The 14,856-nt window shown below is 46.4% G+C and overlaps 1 protein-coding gene across 2 annotated transcripts in view; it reads right to left on the bottom strand.

Annotated features, from left to right (window-relative positions):
• NDE1 (nudE neurodevelopment protein 1) overlaps positions 1 to 14,856 on the bottom strand; it is a 38,220-nt gene that overhangs the window by 11,228 nt on the left and 12,136 nt on the right. For both annotated transcript variants that reach the window (XM_014571759.4, XM_006119592.4), the window contains exons 2-3: positions 9,154 to 9,282; positions 7,811 to 7,964 (exon numbers count right to left, since the gene is read on the bottom strand). In XM_014571759.4, coding sequence (XP_014427245.3) covers positions 7,811 to 7,964; positions 9,154 to 9,239 — 240 coding nt within the window. In that variant the 5' untranslated portion in view covers positions 9,240 to 9,282. The remainder of the gene's footprint in view (positions 1 to 7,810; positions 7,965 to 9,153; positions 9,283 to 14,856) is intronic.

The following is a 14,856-nucleotide window of genomic DNA, read 5'->3' as shown; positions in this document are numbered from 1 at the left end:
AAAACCTTGGCACTAGATCCACCTTAATGTGCCAATTCCTTTTTTTATGGTCCCAAGATTACCATCTATTAACATTCCTAAAGCATTAATAGCTGTAGGATCTAATCACAGCAAACTAAAGTCAATGAAAACAAATCCACATTCTGGAATTTAAAAATATAAGAAAAAGCAAAGTCTGTAGCCTATTTTTCACTTATTTAAGGAGCGCCATTTCAGTGTGTGCATTAAGTGGTGCAGAGATAATGAAGTGGGAAAATACCTTGTTTGAATTGAAGAAATTCTGCATTGATTACAGGACCTGTTATCTCTTTTGTTCCCTCTCATTTTGAATTTCTTGGCTGCCAGTCTAACTTAAAAATTACATAGCCTAATAACCTATAGGTTGAGTCACGAAACCAGTGGTTCCCAACCTTTTCCAGATGGGGACCCATTTTGACAATTCAGGAAGACTTGGTGACCCAAGGCAATTCAAAAATGGGGGGAGGAGGGAGGGCAGAGTCACCTGGGGAGACACTTGGCGACCCTTTTGAAATGTAATGGAGACCCATATTTGGGTCCCGACCCATAGGTTAGGAAACCCTGCACTAAACAAACCCTCTGCAGCACTGTTTCCAATTACTGTAGTGTGAACTGTATTTTGGAGAAAGGGGGAGAAAGCAGAGAGCAGCCTGGGAAGCTCAAAGCCATGAACTTCATGGGCCTGGCAAACTTTGTATTGTTGACCTAGATGTAGATGCAGGTCCTTGCAGTTAACAATTCTGCTCAATAGCCTCATGAGTTTAAAGCTTCTCTCTTGAACGGATTCAAACAAAAGACCAAAATGCTAGGTTTGGGCTTTTGTTTTTACCTAATTGTATAGTAAACTGTCATCTGATTTGCTCATCAATGGAGATACTGTTCCTTCACTTGCAGGCTGCTACAGTGAATTTCCATCCCCATGAATAAGCCAATTGTTAAACAGGTTGTGCCATACAGAATATGTTTTGATCAAATTCTTTGCAGTGGAGAATAATTCGTTTCTTTTTTTTCCCTAATGTAGTATGCTTAGTCTCCACTTCTGAGTCACTTCTGCTATTTCCATCCCAGACAGCCCTAGTAATGTTGCTTCTCATCTTCTCCTTGAGGCTATGAAAGAATTTATTCTCCCCTTTTGGGAATTGATTACAAGTTCTGTTTTCACTGAGACATTTTTCCTCCCCTTTCCCAAACCTATCAGCTTGCAAGAGATTACATGGTTAGTACTGTAAGGTAAGGGAGTTTATATGTGATTGTTTTGTTTTAAATCACATTTTGTAATAAAACCAATATCAAGATTTGATTTGGGTAGAAATGAACAAAACTCTCACAAAGTTTAGAAATAGAGTATCTTAAACGTGGACTAGAATTCTTTCATATCCTCTTTGGATGTTTCTTACTTAGGCTACGTCTACACTACAGCGCTATTTCGGGATACCGCAGGTATCCCAAAATAGCTATTCTGCATCTTTTGAGCATGCCCGTTATTTCGAAATATAACAGGCTCACTATTCCGATGTCCCTGTAAACCTCATTCCACGAGGAGTAAGGGATGTTTCGGAATAGCAATTTATTTCAAAATAAGTGCTGTGTAGACAGCACCAAATTTCAAAATAAGCCATTACAAAACTGACTTGAAATAAGCTACGCAATTTGCATAACTCACATTGTATAGCTTATTTTGAGCTACAGGTGCAGTGTAGATGCACCCCTACTGACTGTACTTGTATAAGCAACACATTCAGCAAAACTCATGGGATTCAACAGTTATACTTGGAGCAGCTGGTATAGGAACCCACAAGGGGAGAGGCAATTCTAGATTTAGTCCTGAGTGGAGCGCAGGATTGGGTCCAGGAGATAACCATTACAGGACCGCTTGGGAATAGTGACCATAATATAATAACATTTAACATTCCTGTGGTGGGAAGAACACCTCAGCAGTCCAGCACTCTGGCATTTAATTTCAAAAAGAGGAATTACACAAAAATGAGGAGGTTAGTTAAACAGAAATTAAAAGGCACAGTGACTAGAGCCAAATCCTTGCAAGCTGCATGGAAACTTTTTAAAGACACCATAATAGAGGCCCAACTTAAATGTATACCCCAAATTAAAAAACATAGTAAGAGACCTAAAAAAGAGTCACCGTGGCTTAACCACCGTGTAAAAGAAGCAATGAGGGACAAAAAGGCATCTTTCAAGAAGTGGAAGTCCAATCCTAGTGAGATAAATAGAAAGGAACATAAACACTGTCAAATCAAGTGTAAAAATGTAATAAGAAAAGCAAAAAGAGATTTTGAGGAACAGCTAGCCAAAAACACAAAAAGAAATAGCAAAATCTTTAAGTACATTAGAAGCAGGAAGCCTGCTAAAAATCCAGTGGGTCTCCTAGACGACTGAGACATAAAAGGAGCAATCAAGGCTGTTAAAGCCATTGCAGAGAAACTAAATGGCTATGTCTAAACTGGCATGATTTTCCAGAAATGCTTTTAACGGAAAAGTTTTCCATTAAAAGCATTTTCGGAAAAGAGCGTCTAGATTGGCATGGACGCTTTTCCGCAAAAAGTGCTTTTGTGCAAAAAAGCCTCGATCGCCATTTTCGCGATCAGGGCTTTTTTGCGCAAAAGGCACTTTTGCCTGAACGGGAGCAGCATAGTATTTCCGCAAAAAGCACTGATTTCTTACAGTAGGAAGTCAGTGCTTTTGCGGAAATTCAAGCGGCCAATGTAGACAGCTGGCAAGTTTTTCCGGAAAAGCGGCTGATTTTCCGGAAAAACTGGACAGTCTAGATACAGCCAATGATTTCTTTGCTTCAGGCTTCACAGGGAGATTCCCAAATCTGCACCATCCTTTGTGGGTTATGAATCTGAGGAGCTATCCTGGATTAAAGTGTCATTAGAGGAGGTTTTGGAACAAATAGAAAAACTTAATGTTAACAAATCTCCAGGACCGGATGGCATTCATCCAAGGGTTCTAAAGGAACTCAAATGGGAAACTGCTGAACTATTATCTGTGGCTTGTAACCTATTCTTTAAATCGGCTTCCGTACCTAATGATTGGAAGGTAGCTAACGTGACACCAATATTTAAAAAGGGCTCCAGAGGAGATCCTGGCAATTACAGAGCAGTAAGTCTAACTTCAGTACCGGGCAAATTAGTCAAAACAATAGTAAAGAATAAAATTGTCAGGCATGTAGAAGAACATAATTTGTTGGACAAAAGTCAACATGGTTTCTGTAAAGGGAAATCATGTCTTACTAATCTATTAGAGTTCTTTGACGGGGTTAACAAACATGTGGACAAGGGGGATCCAGTAGATATAGTATACTTAGATTTTCAGAAAGCCTTTGACAAGGTTCCTCACCAAAGGCTCTTGTGTAAATTACATTGTCATGGGATAAGAGGGAGGGTCCTTTCATGGATTGAGAACTGGTGAAAAGACAGGAAACAAAGGAATAAATGGTAAATTTTCAGAATGGAGAGGGGTAACTAGTGGTGTTCCCCAAGGGTCAGTCCTGGGACCAATCCTGTTCAACTTATTCATAAATGATCTGGAGAAAGGGGTAAGCAGTGAGGTGGTAAAGTTTGCGGATGATATTAAACTGTTTAAGACAGAAGAAGAACTTCAAAAAGATCTCACCAAACTGAGTGATTGGGCAACAAAATGGCAAATGAAATTTAATGTGGATATGTGTAAAGTAATGCACGTTTGAAAAAATAACCCCAACTATATGTACAGTACGATGGGGGCTAATTTGGCTATGACAAATCAGGAAAGAGATCTTGGAGTTATCGTGGATAGTTCTCTGAAAACTTCCACACAGTGTGCAGCGGCAGTCAAAAAGGCAAATAGGATGTTAGGAATTATTAAGAAAGGGATAGAAAATAAGACCCAGAATATCTTACTGCCCCTGTATAAAACTATGGTATGGCCACATCTTGAATACTGTGTACAGATGTGGTCTCCTCATCTCAAAAAAGATATTTTGGCCTTGGAAAGGGTTCAGAAAAGGGCAACTAAAATGATTAGGGGTTTGGAATGGGTCCCATATGAAGAGAGATTAAAGTGACTGGGACTTTTCAGTTTAGAAAAGAGGAGACTAAGGGTAGATATGATAGAGGTCTATAAAATCATGAGTGGTGTGGAGAGGGTGAATAAAGAAAAGTTATTTATTAGTTCCCATAATAGAAGAACTAGAGGACACCGAATGAAGTTAATGGGCAGCAGGTTTAAAACTAATAAAAGAAAGTTCTTCTTCACACAGCTTGTAGTCAACCTGTGGAACTCCTTGCCAGAGGAGGCTGTGAAGGCTAGGACTAGAACAGAGTTTAAAGAGAAGCTAGATCATTTCATGGAGATTAGGTCCATAAAAGGCTATTAGCCAGGGGATCGAAATGGTGTCTCTCGCCTCTGTTTGTCAGAGGCTGGAGAAGGATGACAGGAGACAAATCGCTTGATCACTGTCTTCGGTCCACCCCCTTTGGGGCACCTGGTGCTGGCCACTGTCGGCAGACAGGTTACTGTGCTAGATGGACCTTTGGTCTGACCCAGTACGGCCGTTCTTATGTTTTTATGTTTCTGTGTGTTACCATTAGTGATATCTGATTTGAGTCCATTAATACTTTGTCGTAGAGACTGTCCAGTTTGGCCAATATACATGGCAGAGGGGCAATGCTGGCACTTGATGGCACAGATCACATTGGTGGATGTGCATCTGTAGGAGCCTCTGATGTGGTGGCTTATGTGGTTAGGACCTGTGATGATGTTGCTAGTAGAGATGTGTGGACAGAGTTGGCACCAGAGTTGATTGCAGGGGTGGGTTCCTGGATGAGTATGTTGGAGGTATTATGTGGTTGCTGGAAATAATTTGTTTGTGGTTAGGGGTTGTCTGTAGGCAAGGACTGGCCTGTCCCCCAAGGCCCGTGAAAGTGAGGGGTCATTTTCCAGGATAGGTTGTAGATTGTTAATGATGTGCTGGAGGGGTTTAAGTTGAGGGCTATAGGTGATGACAAGAGAAAGGAATAGAAAACAGGTCTCCCAAATCCCAGTCCTGTGTCCTACCCACTGGATCAAGCTTCTTCCTAATTAGCCCTTATGTATAAAACTAGCCAATTAGTGACGTACATGGCCAGGGGGCAGGGCTGTCTACGTCACTGCCCCCCTTCACCTCTCCCGTGACGGCCCAGCTGAGGGACGCACCACTCAGTGCCAGAGGGAGGAGGAAGGGGGGGCAGTGATGTACACGGCCCCACACCCCTTCCTGTCCCACTGGGCCCACCTGAGCAGCGCTCAGCTGGGCCCCGGCGGTGGAGCAAGCAGCGGCAAGCAGCCCGTGGCTGCAACCCCCGCTCACCAGGTCTTCTTCCCGCCCCCCTCCTCCCGTCCAGCCCCACGACCCCCAATCCCCCCATAGCTCTGCTTTCCACCCCCTTTTCCTGCTGGCCAGCCCCACGGCCCCCCGGACACCTCCCACCCCGCCAGCACTGCTTCCTTCCCCCCTTCCTCCGGGCCCCCCCATCCTCCCCTACAGCCCCCGATTCCTCTCCAGCTCTGCTTCCCACCCCCCTTCCGGCCAGCCCCATCCCCTTCTCCTCCCTGTGAGACACCCCACCCCCTTCCCCTCCCTCCCCATCCGTGGCGCACTGCGCCGCTCCCAGCTGAGCGGCACTCCCACCTGGCCCCGGCGGGGGAGCAAGCGGCGGTAAGCGGCCCTTTGGGGTCTGCGCTCCCAAACGGCCGCTTGCTGCCCCAGGCCCAGCTGACCGCCGCTCCCGCCGGGCCCACCTGAGCGGCTCTCAGCTGGGCCCCGGTGGGGAAGCAAGCGGTGGCAAGCGGCAAAGGAGCGGCGGTCAGCTGGGCCGCTTGCTGCCGCTTGCTCCCCCGTCGGGGCCCAGCGGGAGCGCTGCTCAGCTGGGAGCGGCGCAGCGCCCCAGGGAGGGAGGGGAAAGGGGAGTGCCTGGCCAGAAGAGGGGTGGAAAGCAGAGCTGGGGGGAGCCACTGGGGGCTGTGTGGCTGAAGGGGAGGATGGGGAGGGTGGAGGAAGGGGGGAGGGAAGCAGCGCTGGCGGGGTGTGTGTGTGTCCGGGGGGGCCCTGCGGCCGCTTGCCGCCACAGAGTGAGGGGAAGGGGGGGAGGGGCGCTGACGTACACGGACAGAGGGCGTGGCCATGTACGTCAGCGTTACAGACGGCAGGGGGGTGAGAGCTGCAAGTGTAGGGTTGTGTGGAGCCACCTATGCCCCCGTCAGGGCTCTGTCAGGTAGGCGCCCCAATCCCCTGCCCCGTCCCACACCCTACCTCCCGCCTAGACCCACATCCCCACCTCCTTCTCCCCTCCACAGCAAAACCCCTCCCTCACACTGAACCCCTCATTTTTGACCCCACCCCAGAGCCCAGGGGGGCCACCAAATTGACCAGCCCGGGCCCTCATAAAAGTTAATCCAGTCCTTAGGGGAATTCCTGAGCCCCCCCATGCTAAAAAAGGTTCCCCACCCCTGGTCTAAACCATCCAAGACAGATGGCTATCCATCCTCCTCTTGAAAACCTCCACTGATGCAGCTTTCACAACCACCCTCAGCACTCTGTGCTATTGTCCTACTGTTCTTACCATTAGGAAATGTTTCCCTAGATTTAATTTAAATCTGCTGTGCTGTAGTTTAAACCCATGGCTTGCTCCTTGTCTTGCCCTCTGCCTTTATGGCTTTGGTTTATTACATGAGTCTGTATACTTACAGGCTACGTCTAGACTGGCATGATTTTCCGGAAATGCTTTTAACGGAAAAGTTTTCCGTCAAAAGCATTTTCGGAACAGAGAGTCTAGATTGGCACAGACGCTTTCCAGCGAAAGCACTTTTTGTGGAAAATCATCCGTGGCCAATCGAGACACGCTTTTCCGCAAAAAAGCCCCGATCGCCATTTTCGTGATCGGGGCTTTTTTGCGGAAAACAAATCTCAGCTGTCTACACTGGCCCTTTTGTGCAAAAGTTTTGCGCAAAAGGGACTTTTGCCCGAACAGAAGCAGCACAGTATTTCCACAAAAAGCACTGATTTCTTACAGTAGGAAGTCAGTGATTTTGCGGAAATTCAAGCGGCCAGTGTAGACAGCTGGCAAGTTTATCCGGAAAAGTGGCTGAGTTTCCAGAAAAACTGGCCAGTCTAGACACAGCCACACTGTACAACAACATAAAAGCAGCAAATCAGGTCAAAAGTGCATGGAAGGAAGACACAGAAATTAAGCTATTACACATACAAGAGAAAGGAATAGAACCGCGCTGCGCGGCTGTGCCGGCTTGTAATCTACTCACATGGGCGAGTAGATTACACTAATTGTCGAGCCTTGCACATACATTTATATAGATATATATATGGCCAGTGCTGAATTCTACTCTGATCATAAGCAGGGCTTGACAAACTGCAGCAAAATCTACTCGCCAGCCCTGCATTGCACATGCACGCAAGACCCGCATTGCGCATGCACACGCCACCGGTGAATGGGGCGACCGGCTGAAATCTACTCGCCTGTGGCAAGTAGATTCACTGATTTGTTGAGCCCTGATCATAAGGGTTCTCCAATCTGGAGTCCATCCTGAAATGTGTCCAGTGTCCTAGCAAACAGCCAACGAGCAATACTAACTATAGTATTAGACCTAAGAATGGAGAAATACATTGATTTTTTTTATTATTATTATCCAAGAAACCATTCTAGCAATTTGTTGCTAAACTTCTTTCTGACCACCATAGTTCTAATGCTGCAGGTCCATATTTCCCTGGTCATCTGCCCTTTCTCTGCTGTTCCTTTACCTTAATTGACTCCAGTTCCATTCGAAGGCGATTGTTTTCCGATAGTAGGTCTCGATTTCTGAATTCCGTTTGTTGCAGCTGTGTCTCTAATTCTGCTTCATATTCTCGGCTCCCCTCTTGAAACTCACGCAGTTCCTCCTGTGTATTTTCTGCACTAGAAGCATAATTCCAGCCACAGAATTAGTTGGGTTCATTGTAATAAAATAAAGAAACTCCACTCATCTTATTACAGAGGTATGACAAAATAAAATGTTCCTCTGTTACAACTGCCTGTCACCAATACACGTTCAGAAAGGAAAATAAATGATTATATGAAAATGCCTTTCTAATTCACATTTGTTCACATTCCCACTCAGAGCAAACTGTCCTAGCATACAGGATTACAAATAATCCATTCCATCGTTATGTTAACAGAGTCTGAAACAAGTATAGGGTTCACCTGCCATTGGTCATGTGCACTTGTCTGCAAATTTTAGCTATTTACATTAAATAGCCACGTGGGTGAAACCTCATCTGCAGAAGACTTATGCAAGAGATATAAGGCAACAAGCCTTTCCTCAGAGTTTATTCAAATATTGCTACAATAATTAAGAATAGATGTAACTATTGAGACTCCACATGCCATCTCAAGGCCTGATCCTAGGAAGGATCCACTGACAGCAGGATCAAGCCACTTGACTTACAAACCTTAAAAATGAGCAATTTGACATTAGAGTCATAGTATCATAGAATCATAGAGCTGGAAGAGACCTCAGGAAGTCATCCAGTCCAGCCCCCTGCCCTAGGCAGTACCAATCCAATCTAAATCAACCCAGCTAGAACTTTCTCAAGCCAAGACTTAAAAACCTCTAGGGATGGAGATTCCACCACCTCCCTAGGTAACCCATTCCAGTGCTTCACCACCCTCCTAGTGAAATAGTTTTTCCTAATATCCAACCTAGACCTCTCCCACTGTAACTTGAAACATTCCTTTATCCTGACACAGTACGAACTGGAAAGAGATGACGAGAAGCCTCTCTGCCTCTGCTGGGAGTTCACTCCTTCTCTGGAGGGTGCTGAAACATCCCTTCTTAGCCAGCATGTGCTTGACCAATGTATTTCTGAAAGGGTATTTTAATCTCGCATTTGGAATGCCCCATATGACAGGCATCTAGGTATATTGCCCCAGCAGGCTTCTTCTGCACAATGAGAGCTGAAGTAACCACAGGGTCCCTTCTGGTAGTAGAATCTCTACTCTACTACACAGATTTCAACATCCCACCCATTAGAAGTTCCTACAATGATTTTCAGGATCTACTGCCTACTAGGAAGAAAAAGTACAGAATTAAATTCATTGCCTTTACCATTGTTTATATTTCATAGCCAGTTCTTTCCAGTAGCAGTTTTCTTCTTCCACTGAATTGAAGTGATTTCCTTCCAAGTCTTCCATGGCGAAATCTTTAGAAAGTCTAGGATTCTTATTTCATGTTTTCCTGAAAATTAAGGAGTAGCAAATTTAGGCGTTAGCATCTTCCTATTACCATATTATCTCATGGCTTCGTCCTGTGGAGTTGTCCCCCAGGCATAGTAGAAGCAGCCTCATCCCTGGAGGCATTTAAAGTAAGACTGGGCAAGATACTGTCAAATATGCAACCTGCCAGAGGGAGGGCTAGATGATTTAACAGGGATTTTCTCTCTCATGTTTCTCAGAATCTACTGAAAGGCGGTTAGACTACCTGTTAGATAACATACATTATGTGTCAACTCCTCCCTACCTAACTGCATGGTCCTATTCAACAGAACATTAACAGATACTCCCAGCACAAGCAGTAGGCACAGAAAGCAGCTGAAGAGGGAGACACCACAGAACACACACTGCCTCATGGGACAAGGAAGGACACCCTGAGAAATGCAGATAGGCCATGTGAGCAAGAAACAAATTGCTAAAGTCAAAGAAAAGTTTGACTTTAGCAACCCCTGAAAACATGAAGGAACTTCACTGAGACATGCAAAGGATCTGTGGATAACTATTTCCTCTGGCAAAACTTTCAAAAAAGGGCCTATGTGATTTAGGAGCATATGGACCTAAGTCACTAAGGTGTTTTTAAAATGTTACCTTTTATCTAAACTCTAAGACTCTATAAAGTACAGAACAGAAATGGAATGTAGTAGAAAAGTTATTACTAGGAAGTGTGTGAGGCACCATAAATACTCGCATAAAAGCAGAAATGACTTTATGTGGATTAGTCTCAGGGCTTGTCTAGATCAGTGTTTCTCAAACTTTTTTTATAAAGTACCCCCTTTAAAAATATATATAAGTACTCCCAGTACCTACAGTTTTCAGACACACAAAATTTTTTTCTACTATTGCAACACATTTGTTTAAACAACTTAATCGAAGCTGGGTGGATGATGAAATTTTTGGGTGTAAAAAGTACAAATATAATAAAGCCCTATAAAACTTAAATTTCAGTTTTCTCCAAATTTCAGTTCTGTTGACGTACCCCCCCAGACTTCTCCCAAGTACCCCTAAGGGTACTCATACCACTGGTCGAGAAACACTGGTCTAGATCATAACAGCTGCCCTAACATAGCGCTTAGTGAAGATGCTATCACCAACAGGAAAGTTTCCCGCATCTGCGTAGCTATAAGGGATGTTAAAATTTTCAGGAGGTACACATTTACACGGGGAGAGGGGAGGGCAGAGGCATCACCTGCAGAGCTGCCTGTCTCCCCCTGTGCTGCTGCTTCTGATACAGAGGCAGCAATGGGGTGGGGTGGGGCGGGTGGGTTGCATGTAATGGTGAAGGTTAACTGATGAGCCTAAGCTCATTAGTTAATTGTTTATATTATCACATCCCTAGTAGGTACTCCACCTCCCTGGGAGGTAACAGCTATGTCAATGGGAGAAAACCTGTGAACATTGCTGTCTAGAACAAAGATTAAGTTGGTGTAACTATATGATTTGGGGGCTGGAGGGGGAGGGTGTGGCGTTTCCACACACCCCTGAGCAAAAATAGTTCTACCAATATACATTGGCAGCATAGGCGAAGCCTCAGAGATGGAGAAATGTCACAATTAAGGCTCTAGACCAGGGATTGGCAACCTGTGGCTCGCAAGCCAAATACGGCTCACTAGGCAGCCAGATATGGCTCTTCTTGAACCCCAACTCAGCCCACTCCAGCTCTCCCCACAGCAGGGAGCCCGTGCTGGCGCTACAGCCTTACGGCCCTCCGCAAGATTGGAATGCCAGCACTAGCTTTCGGCGGGGGAATAGTGTGTGTGGGAGAAAGCCCAGAGCCTCCCTGCCAGATCCGGCGTGCAGAGAACAAGCGGGAACGTACACTGTCCTTTTCTTTCCCTCAGCGTGTGGGGAACAAGCATGGCTCCGTGCGCTGCCCTTTTCCTTCCTCCCTGACACACTTCCTGGAGGCTTCTCCTGCGAATCCTTCCTGGAAGCTTCCTTCCGGCAAATGGGAGCAGTGAGAGGCCATGTTACACAGTGCCTGCGATGCGGCACAAAAACAAGTACCCCCACCCCCTCATGCCCAGACCCATCACCCTCCCCCCACCCCACTCCATCCTTAACTCTGATCTCAGCCAGACATCCTGCCCCCAGCCTGTTCCAGCCTCCTGCCCAGAATCCCTGCACCCTGGCCAGAAACCCTGTCCCCAGCCCACTCCTGCCCCCTCCCTTGCTCCTGCCTCCTTCCCCTGGTCAGACACCCTACTCCCAGCCTGCTCCTGCACCGTACCTCCTACCCAGACCTTGCACTCCCACCTCCTCCTACACCCCACCTCCTGCCCAGATCCTGCACCCCCAACCCTATCCCACTCACTAGCAGCCCTGTCCTGAACACTTAACCCCACATTTTTGGCCCCACCCCAGAGTCTAGGCAAGCCACAAAATCCACTAGTCCTGGAACCCCAGAAGAGTAAATCTGGCCCGAGGCCCCTTGAACCTCAGTTCTCCTTGCCCCTTTCCCCACCATGGGGCTGGAGCACCAGGGGAGTGAGGTGTTTCAGTTGGGGGCCACATCAGTGAGGATTGGGGGGGTTGGAGGGTTGGGGTTTTTTGGGGCGGGTTTTTTGTTTCCCACCTGTGCAGCCCCCGACTCTACTCTTGCCATAAATAAAGACAATGTTGAAACCTTTTGTGTTGACATAATATTTTACTCTATTTAAAAATGAAGCCTGGCCAACAACCCCCCAATTGGAGCCCAGTCCCCATCTGGCCACAGTGTCACAACACTTCTCCACGTTCCTCCCCCCCCCCCCCATCAACTCTGAGCCCATCACACACCTGAACCTCCTGCCCTGAACCCATCATATTCCCACATCCCCAAACTCCTGAACCCCCACATCCCAAGTCCCCTGCCATAACACTCCTGCATCCCCACAAACCCAAACTTTGTGCCCTGAATCCATCATACACCCAAATCACCTGCCCTGAGTCCCTCATGTACCCCAACCCTGACTCCTGCACCCCCACATCCCCAGTCCCCTGCCATAAGACTGACAGAAGACAGCCTGAACGTCTCCATGAAGCTGGATTTGTCCAGTTATAATGTGAACTTCAAAGAAATGTGTGAAAAGATGCAGCAGCAGAAGTCCCATTAAATAAAATCTCTGAGGACAATGTTTCATTTCTGCCATTATTAATCAGCATGTCAATTATCAATAATATTAAGTTGTACATTTTCAATCATGCAAATGGGCATACTTATACAGCTCTTTGTTGACCACTTGCTCTGAATTTTGATGTTGTTTGGTTCTGGTTTGAAAAGGTTGCAGACCCCTGCTCTAGATAGTCTGCTCTGTGCAATGCTGGGTGAGGCAAGGATTACAGGTCAGACATTAAAGGAGCCTCCACAGATTGAAGACTGTAAATAAAGATGGAGTTAGTCTCTTCATTTACAAAGTCAAGCAGCAGAAACAGTGGAACCCTAAACCAGAGGTTCTCAAAGTTCTGGTTCAGCAAACCTCTGAGTGTGACCCCCCACTATAAATTTAAAACATGTTTTTATATATTTAATACCATTATAAATGATCGATGCAAAGCAGAGTCTGGGGAGGAGGCAGACAGCTCACGACCCCCTCTGTAGAAACTTTGTGACCTCTTATCCCCAGTTTGAGAATCTCTCTTCTAAACTGTCAATGGGAGCTGCAGAGTCAGCAAGTCAACTCCAAATTTTAAAATCTCAGCTTTAGATCTACTTATAATAAGCCAGTAAGTCTCCAATGATTAGTGTAAAAAGAGCCATGAATAGGGATGTGAACGAGTAGTCGACTAGATGTTTAACCGATAAGCCTAGACTTATCGGTTAATCTAGTCAACTACTTACATTTCTCCCTCCCCCCCCTTGTTACCTCTGTATTAAAGGCAGCTAAAGTGAGGGGGGGAGCATGAGCTGATGCTGGGAGGAGCCAGCTTAAAAGATGATACCGCCTTTAACCCTCTCCACCCAATGCTGCTGCCTATTTCAGAGACAGCAGTGTGGGGCTTCACAGCAGCAGCCCCTATCCATAGGGGGTCTAAGCACCCTGCAGACAGGCTGCTCCATATTCCACGGAGCAGCCTCTATCTACAGCAGATTGGCCCTGCCACAGACAAAGGCTGGTTCCCGGCAGCAGCCCCTGTCCGCTGGGGGATCAGACCACTACGGACAGAGGTTGCTTTGCGGCAGCCTCTACCGCCCGCAGCAGCCTCTGTCTGCACGCAGCTCAGACCCCCTGTGGACAGGAACTGCTGTCACCCCGAACTGTTGTCTCTGTATCAGAGGTAGCAGAGTGGGACAGCAAGCAGCCAGTCCGCAAGGGGAGCTGGTTTTTAAACTGGCTCCCCTTGTGGACTGTCTCCTTCCTGGCACCCCTTGCTGCTGCCACTGATAGAGAGGCAGCAGTGTGGGGTTACAGGGGGCTCCCCAGGAGAGGAGCCCGAGTGCCCTGTCTGCCAGCTCTGCTCCCCGGGGACTATTGAATAGTCGACTAACCTCTAAGAATTCATGCAGATGGTCAACTATTTTACTACCTGCTATCTAAGGGTATGTCTACCCTGCCACCCTAGTTGGAACTAGGGTGGCTAATGTAGGCATTCCAACTTGCAAATGAAGCCTGGGATTTAAATATCCCGGGCTTCATTTGCATGTTCCCAGGCGGGCGCCATTTTAAAATGCCCGTAGTTCAAACTACCTGCCCACGGCTACACGCGGCACGGTCTAGGTAGTTCGAATTAAAGCTCCTAATTCTAACTACCATTAAACCTCCTTGCAGGAGGAATAACGGTCATTCGAATTAGGAGCTTTAATTCGAACTACCTAGACCGTGCCGCGTGTAGCCGTGGGCAGGTAGTTCGAACTATGGGCATTTTAAAATGGTGTCCGCCCGGGAACATGCAAATGAAGCCCGGGATATTTAAATCCCGGGCTTCATTTGCAAGTTTGAATGCCTACATTAGCCACCCTAGTTCAAACTAGGGTGGCAGTGTATACATACCCTAACATCCCTAGCCATGAGTGGCCATTTGAAGATTTTTCCAGTCACACATGAAGAGCCAGATCCTGCATTACCCTTGCACCCAAAACTTCAAATTTCGACAGTTTTTGTTGACCAAGAAATGCTGGACAGGGATGTGCAAGCAAGATTTTACTGTTACAGAAATTCTATATCCACAAATTGTAAACCAGATGAAATACAATAACTTGAGTGGCTCCATTACATCTTCCCCTTGCTGTATCAGCTAAAAGTAATACCAAAGACAAATCTAAGCTTTCACACTGCCTGACATCTGAGGCGCACACACAAATGCCACTTCGCAGATACCACTTCATGGTTTTCCCAGCATTTGTTAAACTTTGTGCTCCAGATTTGTAAAGGTATTTGGGCATTGTTCTGTTCGGCATTGTCCGGTCTAAGTTACATATTCAAAACTGACTTGGACAATTAGAAGTCTGAGCTTCACTGAAAATCAATGGGATGCAGACTCTAAGGCTACGTCTACAATGCAGGCTTCTTGTGCAAGAACTGTTTTGCACAAGAGTTCTTGTGCAAAAGGTCCTCCACAAGAG

This window comes from Pelodiscus sinensis, chromosome 15 (genome assembly GCF_052426305.1).
Source record: "Pelodiscus sinensis isolate ZL-2025 chromosome 15, ASM5242630v1, whole genome shotgun sequence".
Classification (NCBI taxonomy): Eukaryota; Metazoa; Chordata; order Testudines; family Trionychidae; genus Pelodiscus; species Pelodiscus sinensis.
The sequence above is the reverse complement of the archived record's forward strand: the minus strand, read 5'-3'. Positions and strand labels throughout refer to the sequence as shown.